This window comes from Symphalangus syndactylus, chromosome 17 (assembly GCF_028878055.3).
Source record: "Symphalangus syndactylus isolate Jambi chromosome 17, NHGRI_mSymSyn1-v2.1_pri, whole genome shotgun sequence".
Taxonomy (NCBI): Eukaryota; Metazoa; Chordata; class Mammalia; order Primates; family Hylobatidae; genus Symphalangus; species Symphalangus syndactylus.
The window spans coordinates 53,188,568-53,206,230 of NC_072439.2; the positions used below are offsets into that span (position 1 = coordinate 53,188,568).

Below are 17,663 nucleotides of genomic sequence, written 5' to 3' on the forward strand. Positions count from 1 at the left end.
TATGATGCTTTCTCTAAGACCATCAAATGAAACAAGGCTTATTCAAGAAAATGATGATTATTTTTAACAAATCAATCTGCCATATTTCTAATTCAGGATACTTAAGTCATACTACCTTATTGAGAATTTATATTTCTAAACCTCTAGAAGGGCTAACAGTAGAGATTTGAGGGATAAAAGAAGGGCTTCAGTTCTTGATCTAAATTAACTTTATCTTTCCTCTGATTTTTAACTCACAACCACATACCTATTTACAAACCACCTCTGATAACATTTTTTCATTGGAGGAAGGCTGCCAGTTAGACCACTTAATGCTGAAAGTGACTAAAATCTTTAAGTGAAAAGTATCTCAGTTACAGAAGTATATTTTCATGTGAATAGAAGCAGAGCAAGTTATATATACTTTAATCTCTCATTAGTAAATAACATCAACACATACAGTTTGTAGTTATTTGTGTTAGTGTTGGGAACAGAGCTAACTTTGGTTGATTTGGTTATTTTGTATAATTGAATGAGTTAGAAAAATGAACAGAATTTTTACTTTTAAGTGGCTTAATTGGTTTGTTTATTTTACCAAGTCTACTAAAGGTAGTCTGCTCATCTGAAAATGTTTGCTTCAAATGGGATTACTCTGAAACCTGTAGTCTTTTGGAACTGGGCAGGAGGATAGAGATATAATTATGACATTTGATTAGCTCTTAGGCTGTTTTAGTTCCAGTGGTCTCTGATTCTAAATGTGGTCATTTTGACATTAATATTTTGTTTGAGGGTATGTGTTTTAAAGCAGTGCATAGTCATGTCTGCTAGCTTGGCTTTATCCATTGGAATATAGAAATTTAGGTTAGATATCAACAGGTTCCAAAAATAACGAGTCTTGGGCATTGAAATATTTCGCAAAAAAGAATGCCGTCTTTTGTGACCTAGTTATCTGACATCCCAGTCTTAAGTGTTTTGCTTGTAGGTAGAGGACTAGTATATATACAAATATCAGTCATACTGTGGACTATAAGCTGTGTAGAACAAAGATTTCATATACAAATCTAGTTAAATCAGCCTCCTATTTTCTTGATTTACAGAAAATATACTCTATGTATAGTTACTAATTATTTTAAAAAAAACCTGTTAATTTCTTCATTCCTGTAACAGTTTCCTCATCCATGTGCACACCCATTCTTCCTCCCAGGCTCGAAGCTTATTCCTGATGGAACATTTATATGAACTTGTTTTATTCCAAACAAAATAACGTGGTATATTGAAAGATTCAGCTGAAAGAAATAGTGTTTTGAGGCATCTTTTAAGAGTTATTTAATAAGCTAAAAATTTTAACCAAATGCATTTATCGTTTCTAAAGACTGATTTTTACTGCTTTTCTTAGAGACGTGATAGGTTGCTATGTGCAATTTACTTCCGGATATATACTGGATTTGCATTTGAAGTAGAACATGTAAAAATTAGGAAGTACTGGGAAGTATGAAGTGCCATATTTTGTTTTATCAGAAGGACAATTATATCCACTTCATCTGTTTTTTATTAGTGTTTGGAAGAAAGGAAGCGCATTCTGAGTGAGATCTTTTTCATTTTTCTTTAAGGACATTAGTAATTTTAAAATTTTATGATAATTGAATCATTGCTGAAATATCAGAAAATGTGAATAAGGTGAAAGGATAATACACAGCTCAGATCATCTTACCATCATTATCACATCTTTGTCAACACACACACATTTTGGCAAAATTTCTAATCAGTTATTTTAAAGAAATAAAGATGAATTAGAGCGGACCTCAATTCCATTAACTCCATTTCTTCTTTCTAAGGACATTTGGCTCAAGAGACATATTTTAATTCGTGTAGTACAACAAGCCTGCCAGGGTTTTGGGCATGCATGCTTCTAGTTTCTTCATCTATTAAATTTCTGTGAGTATGAGATAATATCTGGAGAAAGAAAGTAATTGATCTAAAGGACAAGATTTTTAGAACTTAGTTTACATGGGAGGTGACACATTCAATTCAACAGCAGCAAGTGGACTAGAATAAAAGAGGTGGCCTGACATCTCCTGTAATAGACTCTCCAGTTGATGCTTTTCCTTGTCCAACAACTGTATCCTTGAGGGAATAAACGAGTAATTTTTGGGTGCTTATCTCAGATTGTTAATATTACTTAAAACTGTGCAACTTAAGGGTGTTTAAACACCAAGTTTAAAGAGCAGAGATCATTGATACTTTTGAAAATATTTGGTATATTTTCTTAGGTTGACTTTATTCTCATTTGTCATAAATTGCTATTTGAAGGCTTCTACGTTTTCTTTCTTTTTTCTTTTTTTTTGAGACCGAGTTTCGCTCTTGTCACCCAGGCTGGAGTGCAATGGCACGATCTCGGCTCACTGCAACCTCTGCCTCCCAAGTTCAAGCGATTTTCCTGCCTCAGCCTCCCAAGTAGCTGAAATTACAGGCACCCACCACCACGCCTGGCTAGTTTTTGTATTTTTAGTAGAGATGGAGCTTTCCTGTGTTGGCCAGGCTGGTCTCGAACTCCTGACCTCAGGTGATCCTCCACCTCGGCCTCCCAAAGTGCTAGGATTATAGATGTGAGCCACCATGCCCAGCCTACATTTTCTACTTGTATAAAAAACTGATGTAAACAAATCTTGTAGGCTCTTGAAAAATAGTAGCTTCTAAAATGCCTCTGCCTGTCCTATTTGAAGACTACTATGATAACACCTATCATGAGTTCCCTGAAAATATTCATGGTAAGAAAGGGATACTGTCTTTACATCCCGTATAGAGGTTGAGCAGTGATTCTTTTCCACCTCACTACATGCTACTTTCAGTTTTATCCCCGCATTCTCAACTCATGACTTTGTTCCTTGGCCCAACTCCCCAAGCATATCAAGGCCAAGGAACGATTTGAGCTTCTTAAGTGTCTTCTTCACCTCAAAATGTCTTTTTATTTTCACTAATTCTCTTTTCTTTCCTATGGTCAAGTAGAAAGATGTTCCTTTCTTTCTTTCCATATTAATCCAGCTAAAAGGCCATTGTCTCATATGTCCTTTATCATCGGTTATCTGTTCCCCAATCTCGATTTCTACTATGGAAATTTGTTTATTTGAAAGATAGGTCTGAAACAAGAATTTTTTGATGATCTTCATGATGCTTTCTTTCCTCTCAAGCTGTTGTTCTTCATGTCCAACTCCTGGTAAATGTGGGTCACTTCCCTATCTTCACCATTTCGTCATCACCTCTTACTTCAACTCCTTGTTTCCTAGCTTTGTGCCCTGCCACTTTAGAGAAACTTCTCTTTTGAGGTTCACACATGGTTTTTCAGTAAACAAGTAAGAGGTCACATCCATTGTGACTTCTTAACCTCACTGGACGTTGTCCAAGTTATATATACACTTTGTATATATAAAGTATATATAAATATATACTTTGTATATATAAAGTGTATATATATATAAAGTATATATAAATATATAAATATATATAAATATATATAAATTATATAAATATATATAAAGTATATATAAATATATAAATATATATAAATATATATAAATTATATAAATATATATAAAGTATATATATATACTTTATATATATAAAGTATATATATACTTTATATATATATATAAAGTATATATATGTGACACTCTTTCTTACATATCCCCTCCCCTGACTTGTGTGACCCCGAATTATAGTATCTTGTTAATTAAGGAGCGTGTATGTGCCCCATTTGCTGGCTTATTTCCCCCCTCACCATCTCAGCTCTCTTAGCCCTTCTTCCCTAAACATAATGTGAAGGTTTTGCACCCCTCCCAGGACTTGACATACTGCCCTTATTCCTGAGCTGTCACCTCTGTTGTGTTAGGCCCATATCAAACCAATTACTGGACATTTACACATTTCTACCTACCCTTCAAATTCCTTGCAATTACATGTAAATTCAGAAGTACCTTGCTGTTATAATGTATTAATGTATTTTTTATACATTGTAAATAGATTATTTAATAATTATTTGGTAATATAAACAATACTATTTATTATTATACATTATAAATAGATTTTAACTAGTGGATACATCTCGAAGTCCAATGAGATGCACATTTACTCCTTGGGTTCAAAACCTGATCCTTTCCTAACTTCTCAGATACCTCTTCATTTTGCTTCTTAGTCTTCATTCCCACCACTAAAACTTAGTTCACCCTACACACTTTTTTACTCTAGCTTTGTCTCTCACATCTCCCCTTCATTTTTCCCAACACTTAATCATCAGGTAAAGTTTCCTACAAAACTAGTTTTTCTCCTTATCTTCATCTCTGCCCTATTCCTTTAGCTATATATTTGTTCATTAGTCCGCTTATTTTGTATTTAGTATGTTCAACAAACATTAAATGCTAACTCATTTCCTATTAAGGAGATTATAAAAATGAAAAAAACAGGCATGGAGTCTTCCACAAAATTTACACACTAATGAGGAAGACAGACATTAAACAAATACCTAGAAAATAAGTGAATTATACTGTAATAAATGCTCCAAAGTCTACTTCCCCTCCTTACTCTTTCTGTGGGGAGGTTTTCAATAAACTGGAGTGACAGAGTGAGGGAACTGACACTGTATTTGTACATAGCATTTCAGCAAGTGAAATTGCAGCTATGAGAGTATTTTAGGTGTAAGGACGAGCAACAGCAAAGGGAGGAAGTGCCCTAGAGTCTTGGTGAAATGTTGAGTAATGCAGTTCAGTGTGGGTGTGGGGGATGTGCAGGGGAGGAGTAGAAGTCTAGCATGTGAATTAACAGTAGTGAACACTGTCCATTATGCTTTGAAGCATTTTACACGCTTTATTCCAGGTTTTCTCACAAAAACCTTGGAAGGAAGGGATGTTACCCCATTTTTCAGAGGAAGAATCAGAGGTTTAGGAAGGTTTATTATTCGAGATCATGGACCTGGCAAGTAGCACAACCAGCATGCAGTCACAGCTCTCTTACCTGAAGCTTGGGCTATTATTGGTAAATTTGGGGCCATAGTGATCCTGTGCGATTGTGAGGAGCATGTGGCTCTTTCTAGGATACTTTCCTTCACCACCCCTCTTTGGACTTCTAGGTCTGTAAATACTGCTTTGATGACATTGAATCTGTGCTTCTTGAAGACAGGAATCATTTATCCTTGTATTTTTTCAGGGCTCCTAGCATTTTGTCTTGCCTTAAATAGATATTCTATAAACAGTTACTGAATAACTGTGCTAAAGTCATCACATGGACATTTACATTAGGACCATTTGATATATGCTGTTAACTGAAAACAATTGCCAAAGCACGTGACTGGCACTGCCTTCATTTTTCATAATTTTCTTAGTGCCCCCCTGTTTCCTTCCTAGGGTTCATATGTACACAACCCACCAGACCAAAAAAAAAAAAAAAAAAAAAAAAAAAGAAATATATCAGTAATTCTCTGTAGCAACAACGAAAATGGGAAATTAGCAAGCAGCTCAGCTCATTCAGATGCGCAGCCAGCTCTAGGGATCACTGCTTATGCCATTTGTATCCTATGATTGGGAATATGTTTTGAAAATTTGGGAGAGGTACTCAGGATATTAAGAACAGCTTCTAAGAGAAACTTGCTCCTAGCTGCTTCTTTTTTTTTTTTTTTGGAGGCAAATTTGAACACCTGAAATATTAAGAATCATTTGGGGGTGGGGAATAGATGGATTGGCAGGGCATATAAATGTTTATTTCTTGTAATGTATAATAAAAAAGGAACCAGTGCAATGGGAAGCAGTGGCAAGTGTGTTCCTGAGAAAGACCAACACAAAGACTGAGAGCCGAGTAACGGAATTGGAGAGAGAAAAACAGGCTCTTGGTTTAACGCTGCAGAAGCAATATGCTACTTTGTGCAGAGTACACATGAAGTATTCCAGATCAAACATTGGACTTCTCCTAGTCTGAGGTTTTTGTTCTTTGTTGCTGCCACTGCTAATTAGGAACACAGTGCAGTTTGTTTTCTCTATGAGGAATTCTTTTCTCATATAAGCTCCTTAGGATAAGATGGATGCTATTGGGAAGGATAAGTGCTTGCCAAGGGCAAAAATATACATAGAGTAAGAAAAGGAGGTTTACCAAAGGATAGATTTGGACATTTTCTAAGAAAATGGAAGATTATAAAATCCAAGAGAGAAATTGCTATAGAAAGATTCAGAGCCAGGCACAAGAGAAGGCACATCCTGGACTCTGTTACTTTGGCTGAGGAATGTGTTCAGTGGTGTGCATATGCTTTCGTTATGCTGTGACTAAATTTCTTTCCCACGTGGGAAAAAAATGGTGCTTGGATTCACTGTGCCTATGGGGTAGTGGTGGAGAGGTGGTCCAGAAGGGAAGAGTGGTGATGTCAGAACATGTTTGCATTTTCAGCTGTTTGCCTCACACCTAGTGACACCTACACGCTTTATTGTTTTGTCTTTTGGAAATAAATATACATATATCTCACACAGTCATATTGGAAATAAATGGAATATATGTAGTTTTGTAGAGATGAAGTCTCGCTCTTTTCCAGGCTGGTCTTGAACTCCTGTCCTCAAGAGATCCTCCCACCTTGGCCTCCCAAAGCACTGGGATTACAGACACGAGCCACTGCACCCTGTCCAGGAATATTTTTTATGAAGGTGTTTGAGGATCCTAGCAAGATATTTTTCCCTAAATGTAAATATTTGCTATTGCTATATATAAAACCAGGCTTATGAAGAGATAACATTTTCCTTAAGGGAAAAATATGACTAGACAGTATGTTACAGGATGTGAAATTAATACCATGTTCAATTTTAAACAATGAAAAGTTTTTCAATAGCCAAAACTTACTTTGTAGGGTACGCCCACATCAAGTGCTTCTATTAAGACTTCAGGTCAGTTGACACTTTTTTTTTTTTTTATAACCTTAGCAAGTTCCAAACTGGAAAAACAAGGGTGTTGCCAGTGGAGGTTGAGGTGAATTGAAGGCAGGGCGGGATGCCACCACCGCAAGGCAGCATGGAGGTGCTGTGGTCAGTGCATTTCAGGGATATGAAATGCAACCCCACCCCTGCAGACAAGAGTTTCAGAATGCATTTTCTGTTTTTCAGGATGAATCTTCAAGTCATGAATGTAACCAGCGCACAATCCTTCTCTATGGAGTCGGCAAAGAGCGTGATGAAGCAAGGCATCAGCTGAAGAAGATTACCAAAGATATCCTGAAAATTCTAAACAAGAAGAGCACCACAGAGACAGGGGGTAAAGAACCTTAATGCATTTACTCCCATTGTATTGCCTTTTGCCTTCCCTCTGAGCACAGTCTTTATCAAAGTGTTCTATGTCACTGTCAACAGAGCGTTTCCCCTCCAGAATGACTCTCACATTGAAATGTGAACAAGCACATTTAAATTTTAAAGCCTTGTTTCCATTTATAGTAACTCTTGTATTAAAATAGTAATACAAGGTATTAATATTAAATATTATTGTATTAAAATACTATAATCCACAGGTAGGTGTAGGTAATTTATTCTGATTTTTGGTATACTTCTCAAATTTTCTGTAGTAGTAATAAATGAAGTACTGAAGAATGAGTTGAAAACCCTTAGTCTGGAAGAGATCCATTTCTCTGTTTCTTTACCATAATTTTCCAAGCTTGTGGTTAGTTTTTGTTCTGGGGCACTCACATTTGCATGTTAATTGAAAATCATGACAGCATATTTGCTCATCTTTTCTTACATTATTGAGAAAAATAATTGCAGTAGGTAGTGATGACTACCTATATCTCCAAATGATTTCAAATAAAAGAAAATTTGATCTTTGCTCTATAATGTCTTCTTTAGTTGGAATGCTCTTTCCTCATCCTTTTGACATAGTTTTTACAGTGAAGCTGTGCCTTTATGTTGTATCACCACATTGCATAATTGGAATTTTGTAATTATCCACTTCACGTTTGCCTAATTATTCTTTTTAAGGTTTGTTTATTTCATTAGGCAATCAAATTATTTTAAAAATATCATTAGGTATCCTGCTACCACCACTGGTGTTTATTTCTCTAATACTTAAATCACAGAAGGAAAAAGAAAGTTTGTGTTTACCCTATGTAAACAACATTCTTCCTGCACATGGTATAAACCACCTCTAGGAGCCCTACTGTTCTATAGTACATACACTTTTTTATGGACTCTTCACAGGAGATCCAGCTCTTAGACTTCAGCAGGATAATTTGCTAGAATTTGTCCACCCTAGATCTTTACTAGAGAAAAATACAGATCTTAATAATGCGGATAGGTTCTCTTTCTTCCTGGTCAATCATGATGCACATGCAGAAACATGGTACAAGAGGCAATGTGTTTCCGTCTGCATATGGCATTCTGGGTATCTGATATCAGAGGTGATAGTCCTCAGAACACAGTGGGAAAGTTATCCTTCCTGCTATTCGCATCACCTTCCTTAACTCCCTTCCATTCCCGGTTAAGGACTTTGAAATACCTCAGCTCTCTGAGGAAGCAACCAAGAGTTGTGGAAGGGAAATGAAACCTTCTTGTTGACATGTCATTATTGAGCTTGAAAAAAGAAAGTGCTCTGTCTAAGAAAACTGTTTATCTGTTGTTTTGGTGTTTTCTGTGTCTTAGAGAAAAGAGGAAACAGTTGTGTTTAGAAGATTGAATTTAGAAGCCCTGAAACTAGCTAGCAAAGAATATTTAAAACTACTTTTTGGTATACTTGTAAATGGGGTGGGGGGGAGTCAGTATTTCCTTCAGGAGGTTCAGTAATACATATTTTATTTAAATTATTTTTAGAGGGTCTTTCCAGATCCTGCGGAATTTTTTAGAAGGCTGAGGAGTATGGGAAGGGGAAGGAAGCAATGTGGTATCCTTTTCTGTTGAGCCTACTAACTTCCTTCACAGCTTTTTAATGCCACACTACAGTTTGTCCTGTCTTTGTAGCAGTCCCTCAAATAGGCAATTCTAGCATATGAACTCACAAAGCGAAAAACATTGTTGTTCTGTGCTGCCTTTTGAGAAACAGGTTAAGTATTCCTTATATGAAGTGCTTGGGACCAGAAGGGTTTTGGATTTTGGATATTTTCACATTTTTGAATATTTGCATATATAATGAGAAATCTTGGGGATGAGACCCAAGTCTAAACATGAAACTCATTTATGTTTCATATACACTTTATATATATACCCTGAAAGTAATTTTATTTTTCTCTTGGAGATGCTTAATAAACTGTGTTGTGTGTCTACATTTTGACTGTGACCTGTCACATGAGATCAAGTGTGGAATTTTCTACTTGTAGCATTATGTCTGCACTCAAAGTTTCATATTTTGGAGAATTTCAGATTTTGGATTCTCAGAATAGGGATCCTCAACCTTTATCAGTAAATAGAAATATCATCTGTGGAACCACATCGTTGGGAGGGGATTTTTGACTTTCTTTCATTTTAGATAAAGTTCCTTAACCAGAAAGTTGTTAATTTGGGATGTAGTGAGCTACTGTCTTGTAAATAATCTTAATTTTAAGTCACTAGTTAAAAGTTAGTGTAGGCACCAGAAATTAGCTAACTGTACTTCATATTAATGGAAATATGCCCACTTTTTTCAGCAACAGAGTACTGATAAGGAAAACAGACCTTGTGTTAGCATGTATTTGATTTCGGGGAACACATGAAAATAATATTTTGAGGAACTAACTCATTAGGAGTGTTGCCAGATCAGCCATGTCTTGCCTAGGGGAATTTATAATATAAAATTTAAATAACATTTCCAGTTGAATGATCAAAGTTCATTTTTCATTTGCCTTGACCAGTTATCTTTTTTGGTTGTCAATGGTGTATCTTTTGAAAATATTAGTGAAGTTTACTATGACAACCTTTAAGAGGCTAAAATTTCAGGATTTAAAGATTTTAAAAAGGAAAATTAAAATTAAGCAACAAAAGAGCAATAATATGTTATAAAAGCAAATTAACATAAGAAAGATGAGGAAAAAATATATATTGACTATAATGTTACTCGTGTAAATGTCATTAAAGTATTTCATTGAGAACCACCACTGATTTCTTACATTTTGCTGTTAAAATGAGTATAAATTGCTAAGAACCAATTACATTCTTTTAGATGAAGTTTTAAGAAGTTAGTGATACATAGATAAATGGAGTCTATTAGCACAAACAAATAAAAAGGTGCACTTACGAGTTTTTAGTAGAATCTACTTCTTTAAGTCTGTTGTTATTGTTTATTTATTTTGTCCCAGGAAGAACTGAATCAATACATTAATTTCACTTTTAAGGCATTTTGTACACAAAACTATTGATGTTAGCTCTTCAGCCTTGAATCAAAGATGTTAGTAAATGAAAAATTCAAAACTTGGTTGTTTTAAACATGCTCATGACATGTGAGCAGCTACAGTGAAGGCAAAATTTCATACATAATTTGTACTTTTGAGAATAGATATTGAAAAAATAAGCAGGCTTAATGAATTTGTTAATTCCTAATCTTTGCACTGTATTTGGTGTTACTGGCCAAAAGTGGCACAAGCTTTTAACTTATGTTACCCCAGCACCTTTAAATTCTGATGTACTCTGGCATCAAGGTTTCTTTGTTTAGGGAATTAGAAAAGAACCAGCCTTGTGGTGTTTTGTTTTATTTTGTTTTTGACTCTAACCACTAATTGCTTATTGTTGAAAGAGAAGTCTCTTTTATTTTCATGTTATTGTTTAAGACCATTACATTTGCCATTAGCAAAATATTTTTGAGTTCAGTGAAGTCTTGTTCATTTCTTGTGTCTTTAATAGAGAAATCTGTAAAGCAACATTTGTTTTCTGAAATTAAACTTTCCTAAAGAAGAGGACAGTGTGAGGAGTAGAACTCTTGTTTTGGTAGCCTTAAACTACTTAGAATCACAGTGCTAGAAATGACATTATCAATCGTATATCCAACTTTTCTTTTTGTTTTTAGATTTGTCTTTGTAAATATAAAATATTAAAGTATTTAGAAACAAGATTGAATCTAGTTTTGGATCTTATTGTTAGAACAGTTAAGAAGAGTACCCCTAGAATAAGCAGTGTTAATTTTTTTTAATTGGAATTTTCTTCAAACCTCTTTATGCTAATTTGATAAACATGGCACTTCTTCATTAATGTGGAGTGATTTAATTTTTTGCCGCCATTAAAAAGGGAATCATGTAATTTCTTTTTTTAAAAATATGTTAAAGTGTGTCAGAAAAGTAACAAGATGAGTCTCCAAAGAAGATGCCAAGCAAGTGTTTGATTAAGTCAAAGTGAGCCCAGGAGATCTCCCCACCTTCATTGTGGATATCATTATAATTTAAAAGTTGTTTAGTGAGAAATGTTCATAAAGGCACTTTTTATGATAGCTAAAATCTGGAAACTACTCACTAGAATGGTTAAGTAAATGCTGGTACAGTCACACATTGGAATACTGTAAATAAGTGAGAATTATTAGTTTTTAGAACAAATTAAAATTACCTCAGCAATATGAATCAATCTTAAAAAGCATACTGTTGATTGCAAGATGCCAGATGTGGAAAGCATACACTATATGATTTCCTTTATATAAAGTTCCAGTGTAGGCAATAGCAATCTAAGTTGTTAGATGTCAGGATTTTGATCTCCTAGGGAGGGAGACGACGTGCCTAGAGAGGCCTGAGGGAGTTTCTGAGATTCCATTCTGTTACTTTGTATTCAAGTCTTATTGTGTATTTATTTTATTGAAATTCATAGAATTTGTGCACTTTTCTCTATGTATGCCGTACTTTAAAAAAAAGTATCCATTAAAAATGTCAAGAGCTTCTATTAAATGGAAAATAATGGATCTGCTTTATGTTTATGTAGTTGGGGACGAAGGACAAAAAGCCAGGAAGAACAAACAGGAGACATTTCCAACACTGGAGACTGTGTTCACTAAACTCCAGCTCCTTTCGTATTTTGATCAACATCAAGTGACATCTCAGGTAGCCATTTAAAGCTGTTTTATTATGCATTTACAGTATTCTAATTTCCTGAAAAATTTTTTCCATGCAGTATATTTTCTCAGCCTTAATGGTTTTAGACATGTATTTTATGAACATACTTGGAAGTATCTCAGACTATTGAGTAGTTCTTTAAGTGTCAGGTTGCCTTCCTCAGAAGTATTAATTTTTATTATGTCTTTTTTTGTCCTTTTGATAATAATCAGTGACATATAAAGTAATAGCTAATGAAATAGTTAGGTTATTAGAGTTTGGTCCTATATTGCAATTGATGAGAAATCTGTTGATGATTGAAATAAAATACTATGAAATTGAGAAGAAAACACATCTGTTTTGCTTTACAAATCCATTAATATTCAAATGGATGTGTCTAAAAATTAATATTTGTAGTTATTCTACCATTAGAATACTTAAGATTTAGGTCTGAATGACAACTTTCTGTACTTTTTTAAAATTGTAGTTATGAAAAAATCATTTTCTTTGTACATAGTTTTATAGTTTCTATAGAAATATGTTTTGACTTTCATCGAAGTAGAATCATGTAGAAATTCAACTGTCTTAAAAAGTAAAAATGATTTATCTTAGTAAAAGATTATTTAGCATATTGGTCTTACAATATTTTCACTTTTGTTTGCACAGATTTCTAACAATGTGCTAGAACAAATCACAAGCTTTGCGTCGGGAACATCCTATCATCTGCCTTTGGCTCACCACATTCAGCTCATCTTTGATCTCATGGAGCCAGCACTGAACATCAATGGACTAATTGACTTCGCAATACAGGTGTCAAAGAGACCATGTTTCTCTTACTTTTAGGAAAGCAAATCCACTGGGCATTGTGCGATTTAAAGTGAGCCAATTAGCTGGGCACAGTGGCTTGTGCTTGTAATCCCAGCACTTTGGGAGGCCGAGGTAGGAGGATTGCTTGAATCTAGGAGTTTTAGACCAGCCTGGGCAACTTAGTGAGACCCCATCTCCACAAAAACTTTAAAAATTAGCTGGTTGCATGCCTGTAGTCCCAGCTACTTGGGAGACTGAGGCAGGAGACTCACTTAAGCCCAGGAGGTCAAGGATGCAATGAGTCATGATCATACAACTGCACTCAAGCCTGTGAGACAGTGCAAGGCCCTGTCTCAAAAATAAATAAATAAATAATAAATAAATAAAATTAAAAAAATAGAAATCAAATGAACCAATTGCTGTGCATTAACATTATTTTAGGGACATAGTACATTTTTGAATAATTTAGACATTGTGAATTAACAGTCTTAAACTAATATTTTATTTATAGTTGTGTTCATAGTTTTCAATTAAATAATTATCATTGGTGCCAAAATATATACCATTTAAAAATGTGAGAGTTTTGAGTGTTTCTTCTGTTTTTTTGTTGTTGTTGTTGTTTTTCTTTTGGTCTTTGTTATTGTGCTGAAGGAAAGATGAAAGTTTATTTGCTCTTTATAATAGAGCATGTTTTAGGTTAAGAGCCAGAACAAACCTTATAATTTGATTTGCCCCACTGTGTTATTTCTTATGCACATTTGAGTTCATTATTTACTTCTGTTATTAGCAAACAGAAATAAGACTTGGTTTCCTTTGTTTATTTTATAGGAGATATTAACTTTGTTAATGAAAAGCCAAATAACTTTCATTTTATTAAAAAGACAAAGGGGATAAAAGTGAGGGGTGGGGTTTTCTAAAATTACACAGTCCAGAACCTTGCACTGCCATAAAGTTTCAGTACCTTGTTTCAGCACTGGATACTTCCTGATTGTATACATCCTGCTGTCTAGACAGAAGAACAACTCTATAAATTGGAAAAGGATTAAAAATTTTTAAAAAGTTAAATTCAGGGAATGTATTTGTAGGGTAATAACTCAGTATATCTATGGTTTATAAAAATAAATGTTTTCTCTATTTGTTTTGGCACCTACATTTTTATTCAATCTTTTCTCCTGTTACAGTTACTAAATGAACTGAGTGTTGTGGAAGCTGAACTGCTCCTAAAATCCTCCAGCCTGGCAGGAAGTTATACAACAGGACTGTGTGTCTGCATCGTGGCTGTTCTCAGGCGCTATCACAGTTGTCTGATCTTGAATCCTGATCAGACAGCCCAGGTGTTTGAAGGGTTGGTATATAGCATGTCATTGTTGTTTTTCCAATCTCAGAATGTATAACTAGTGATGAAATATTATAGTGGTTTTAAAAGAAAAATAGTACTGATACCTGTTTCAATTAAAACCTGGTTAAAGAACACTCTTGCCAGAAAACATTGATCAAAAAGATCTAAGCATGTAAAGTATGTTCTTTCTAATAATGTGTGATTCCTTCCTCCCTTCCTCCTTGCCTTTCTTCGCTCTCCGTGGTTTCTAAGTACAAAGCTAGTCATTTATAGCACTCTACGGTTAATGTTAGCCAGCATCCCAGCATATTATGAATAGTGAATGCCGTAACTTCTTTATTCATGTTATTTCAGTTTATGTTTGCAGACTCAACATCAGATAAGCTTTGCATACATTATCATCTTAGAAATTTGGTTCTTCAATTGCATTTCTTTGATTAAAGATATCTTTTGATAAAAATTAACCTAGAACAAATGACTTCATTTTCGGTTGTAGGCTGGGCTCACTCTGCTAGTGAAGTTGAGCTGCAGAATTAGCTAATACCACCTCCATTAAAGACTGAGGCTAAGGGCACCAAATTAGTGTAATGAGCTCTCAAAAACCTACATAAGCTGCTTTTTATCCACTCTCCAGGGCTTTTTATTTAAACACAGAAAGACAACCTGTTATTTCTTTCTCTTCAGTTTTTCCTTCTGAGCTCAAAAGAATCATGGGCTTCTTTGGTTTTATAGTACCTTTTATTTTTTTAATCTAGCACATGTAATCAATTTATATGCTATTCTAGAATGATATCAATTTAACAGTAGCTCTTCTGGGAAAGAGGAAATGCTACCTTTATTTGTATTAATTACATGTTATGGAATGAAATCTGAAACATCCTAAAAACGTCAGAATGTAAGAACATTTACATATTAGAATTCAGGAAATAGAGAATTATTTAATAACTCAACTGCTGTATAAAGTTGGAATTTAGTATTATTTTATAGCCCAAGAAATTGAGATTCAGGCCTGTTAAGTGTTTGGTGAAGTGATGTACCCTATATCACATAGCTAATAAATCTCACAGATTTTAATAAAAATCTTTCAAACTGGAAGCTTATTCATGCTGTTTAATCTGCGTTCTACTTTTAAAATAGTGTATTGAAACCCATTAGTTGGTCAGGAAATGAATTTAATGGGTTGTGACAAGTTTTTTTGTTTTTGTTTTTTGTTTTTAATATTGTTATTTTGAAATTGATTTCAGTATCATTTAGTTTGGCCTTGAAAATTTTTATCTTGTTAAATATTCATAAAATCATATTTGACTTTAACTTTGTTATATTTTTACCTTATATTAGTAAGGATAAGTATTATTCTTAAAACTATTATTTCACTTCTTTGTACTTATGTGAACGAGTACACTGGATCACGAGGTGAAAAGTTTTTCTTATTGCTGGCAAATCAAAGAAGTTGAGGAAACACTGACTACTATACGACAGATACCTAAACCTAACAGACTCAATAAATGTTTATTTACTTTAGTCACAAAATAATTCTTCACTTTATAGATAATATCAGGATTTTGTTTAACTTTTATTTTAGAATAAGAGCATGTAAGTACAGGTTTATTACAAAGGTATATTGCATGGTGCTGAGGTTTTGGGGTATGATAGAAACCATCAGGAAGTGAGCATAGTACTGAGTAGGTAGTTTTGCAGACCTTTCCCCCGCTGTCTGTCTCCCCACTTCAGTAGTCCCCAGTGTCTGTTGTTCTCATTGTTATGTCCACGTGTACCTCATGTTTAGCTCCCACTTACAGTGAGAATATGTTCTTGGCTTTCTGTTTCTGCATTAGTTTCCTTAGGATAATGGCCTGCAGCTGCATCTATATTGCTGCAAAGAGCATGATTTTGTTCTTTTTTATGGCTGCATAGTTTTTGGTTTGCTTGTTTATATAGTTAACAGGTTGAATCCTTACTTTTCTTCTTAATTGTGTGACACGTTTGTTCTAATTGGCAGCTTTTACCTGCTGCCAGGTAGTCTCATCTGTTGATGTCAGTTCACAGGGTTTGGGGTACTACATTGCCATTTCCTCAAGAAGTCTCCTTGGTTCCACCTATGGTACCTGTGATTCCATTGTCCTTCTTGGCCTAGACATCCTATGTTCTGTCCACTTTGGCCTTTTCCCTGAATAGTACAGAGGAGTTTGATCTGGGAGTCTGGAAACCTAAGCTGTCGTCTTGCTTCTGCTAGAACTAGCTCTTTGCCTTTGAGCAAGTCACCCCACCTTTCTGCCTCTCAGAGCCTCCTTTATACAATAAGGATGGTGAATCAGTTTCTAAGGCTTTTTTCATCTTTAATAATCTGTCATCTGTGACTCCATTAGTGTAATATAATGGCTGAGCCCTGTAACAAAATACAAGATGGTGATGGAATCAGATGCACAGATAGGTGAATGGACCACGAGTGTTTACATCTGTGGTGTATGGACTTCTGTGTTGTATGAACTATGGACAAAGAGGCCTATAACTACAGGAGTTATACAGAATATCACAAAACAGAAGGGGCTTTATCTTCTTATATAAGATAAACTAAAATAAATTTATTTCTAGTTTGTATACATAGGGGAATGTATACATGCATAAGGGGAATGTGACTCCAAACCATGAACTGCTTGTGCACTTGAAAATGGGTTTCCCAGATTGACTGCTTTGAAGAATTGCTCCTTTACAAAGGAGAAAACTTGGGAATCTTTGCACACTGACTGAATTTGTGAATCTGAGGAGGCAGGGGCTTTCTACAACAGTTTTCCTTTTGTTTCTCAGTCACAGCAACTTAATTGGTGGATTCCTCTATACGTACCTTCTTTATGAAGGAATTTCTTTCATTGCTTTGTTTCTTGTCATCAGTGACATTTCTTAAGTTTTTTAAAAATCTATTTCAGTGTCATAATAGAAAAATTATATTGTACTGAGTTATTTACTATTCTTTCTTTCATTGCTTTGTTTCTTGTCATCAGTGACATTTCTTAAGTTTTTTAAAAATCTATTTCAGTGTCATAATAGAAAAATTATATTGTACTGAGTTATTTACTATTCTATTTATTAGTTTCAACAATCTGATATCTTTTTTCTTACCCAAGTAATACATATTTTCACTCCAGAAGAGTCAAATGATAACCCATATGGTAGCAAATCTGTGTCTCATTTCTTGGTGTATTTTTCTCCTCAGGTTGTGTGGTGTGGTCAAGCATGTCGTAAACCCCTCAGAATGCTCTTCCCCTGAAAGATGCATCTTAGCCTACCTCTATGATCTCTATGTGTCATGTAGCCACCTCAGAAGTAAATTTGGAGACCTCTTCAGGTGAGTAGAAGAGACTCGAAAGGACAGAAATAGGATCATGCCTATGTTTGTTAGTGACCCTGACAATATTGTCATCCTTTTGAATAATGAAAGCTAATTGCAATTGTATCTATTAGGCAGTAATTTTGATATACTCATGATTTGTTTAAACTGAATATTAAACAGGGACGATACATGATAGTCTATTATGCAATATAAATGTGTGATCATAG

The 17,663-nt window shown here is 34.6% G+C and overlaps 2 protein-coding genes across 13 annotated transcripts in view; one reads left to right on the forward strand and one right to left on the reverse strand.

Annotated features, from left to right (window-relative positions):
• MED12L (mediator complex subunit 12L) overlaps positions 1-17,663 on the forward strand; it is a 344,195-nt gene that overhangs the window by 250,814 nt on the left and 75,718 nt on the right. For all 9 annotated transcript variants that reach the window (XM_055250839.2, XM_063620247.1, XM_063620245.1 and 6 more), the window contains 5 exons: positions 7,107-7,254; positions 11,853-11,971; positions 12,629-12,772; positions 13,951-14,114; positions 17,320-17,451. In XM_055250839.2, coding sequence (XP_055106814.2) covers positions 7,107-7,254; positions 11,853-11,971; positions 12,629-12,772; positions 13,951-14,114; positions 17,320-17,451 — 707 coding nt within the window. The remainder of the gene's footprint in view (positions 1-7,106; positions 7,255-11,852; positions 11,972-12,628; positions 12,773-13,950; positions 14,115-17,319; positions 17,452-17,663) is intronic.
• P2RY12 (purinergic receptor P2Y12) overlaps positions 1-17,663 on the reverse strand; it is a 47,332-nt gene that overhangs the window by 5,642 nt on the left and 24,027 nt on the right. Inside the window, exon 1 of one of the 4 annotated variants that reach the window (XM_055251296.2) lies at positions 6,847-7,034. The exons of 2 other annotated variants lie outside the window; for them this stretch is intronic. The gene's annotated coding sequence lies outside the window, so the exon portion shown is untranslated. Of the gene's footprint in view, positions 1-1,119; positions 1,243-6,846; positions 7,035-17,663 lie in introns of those variants that run through there. One more of the 4 variants, XM_063620255.1, reaches the window with a different exon arrangement.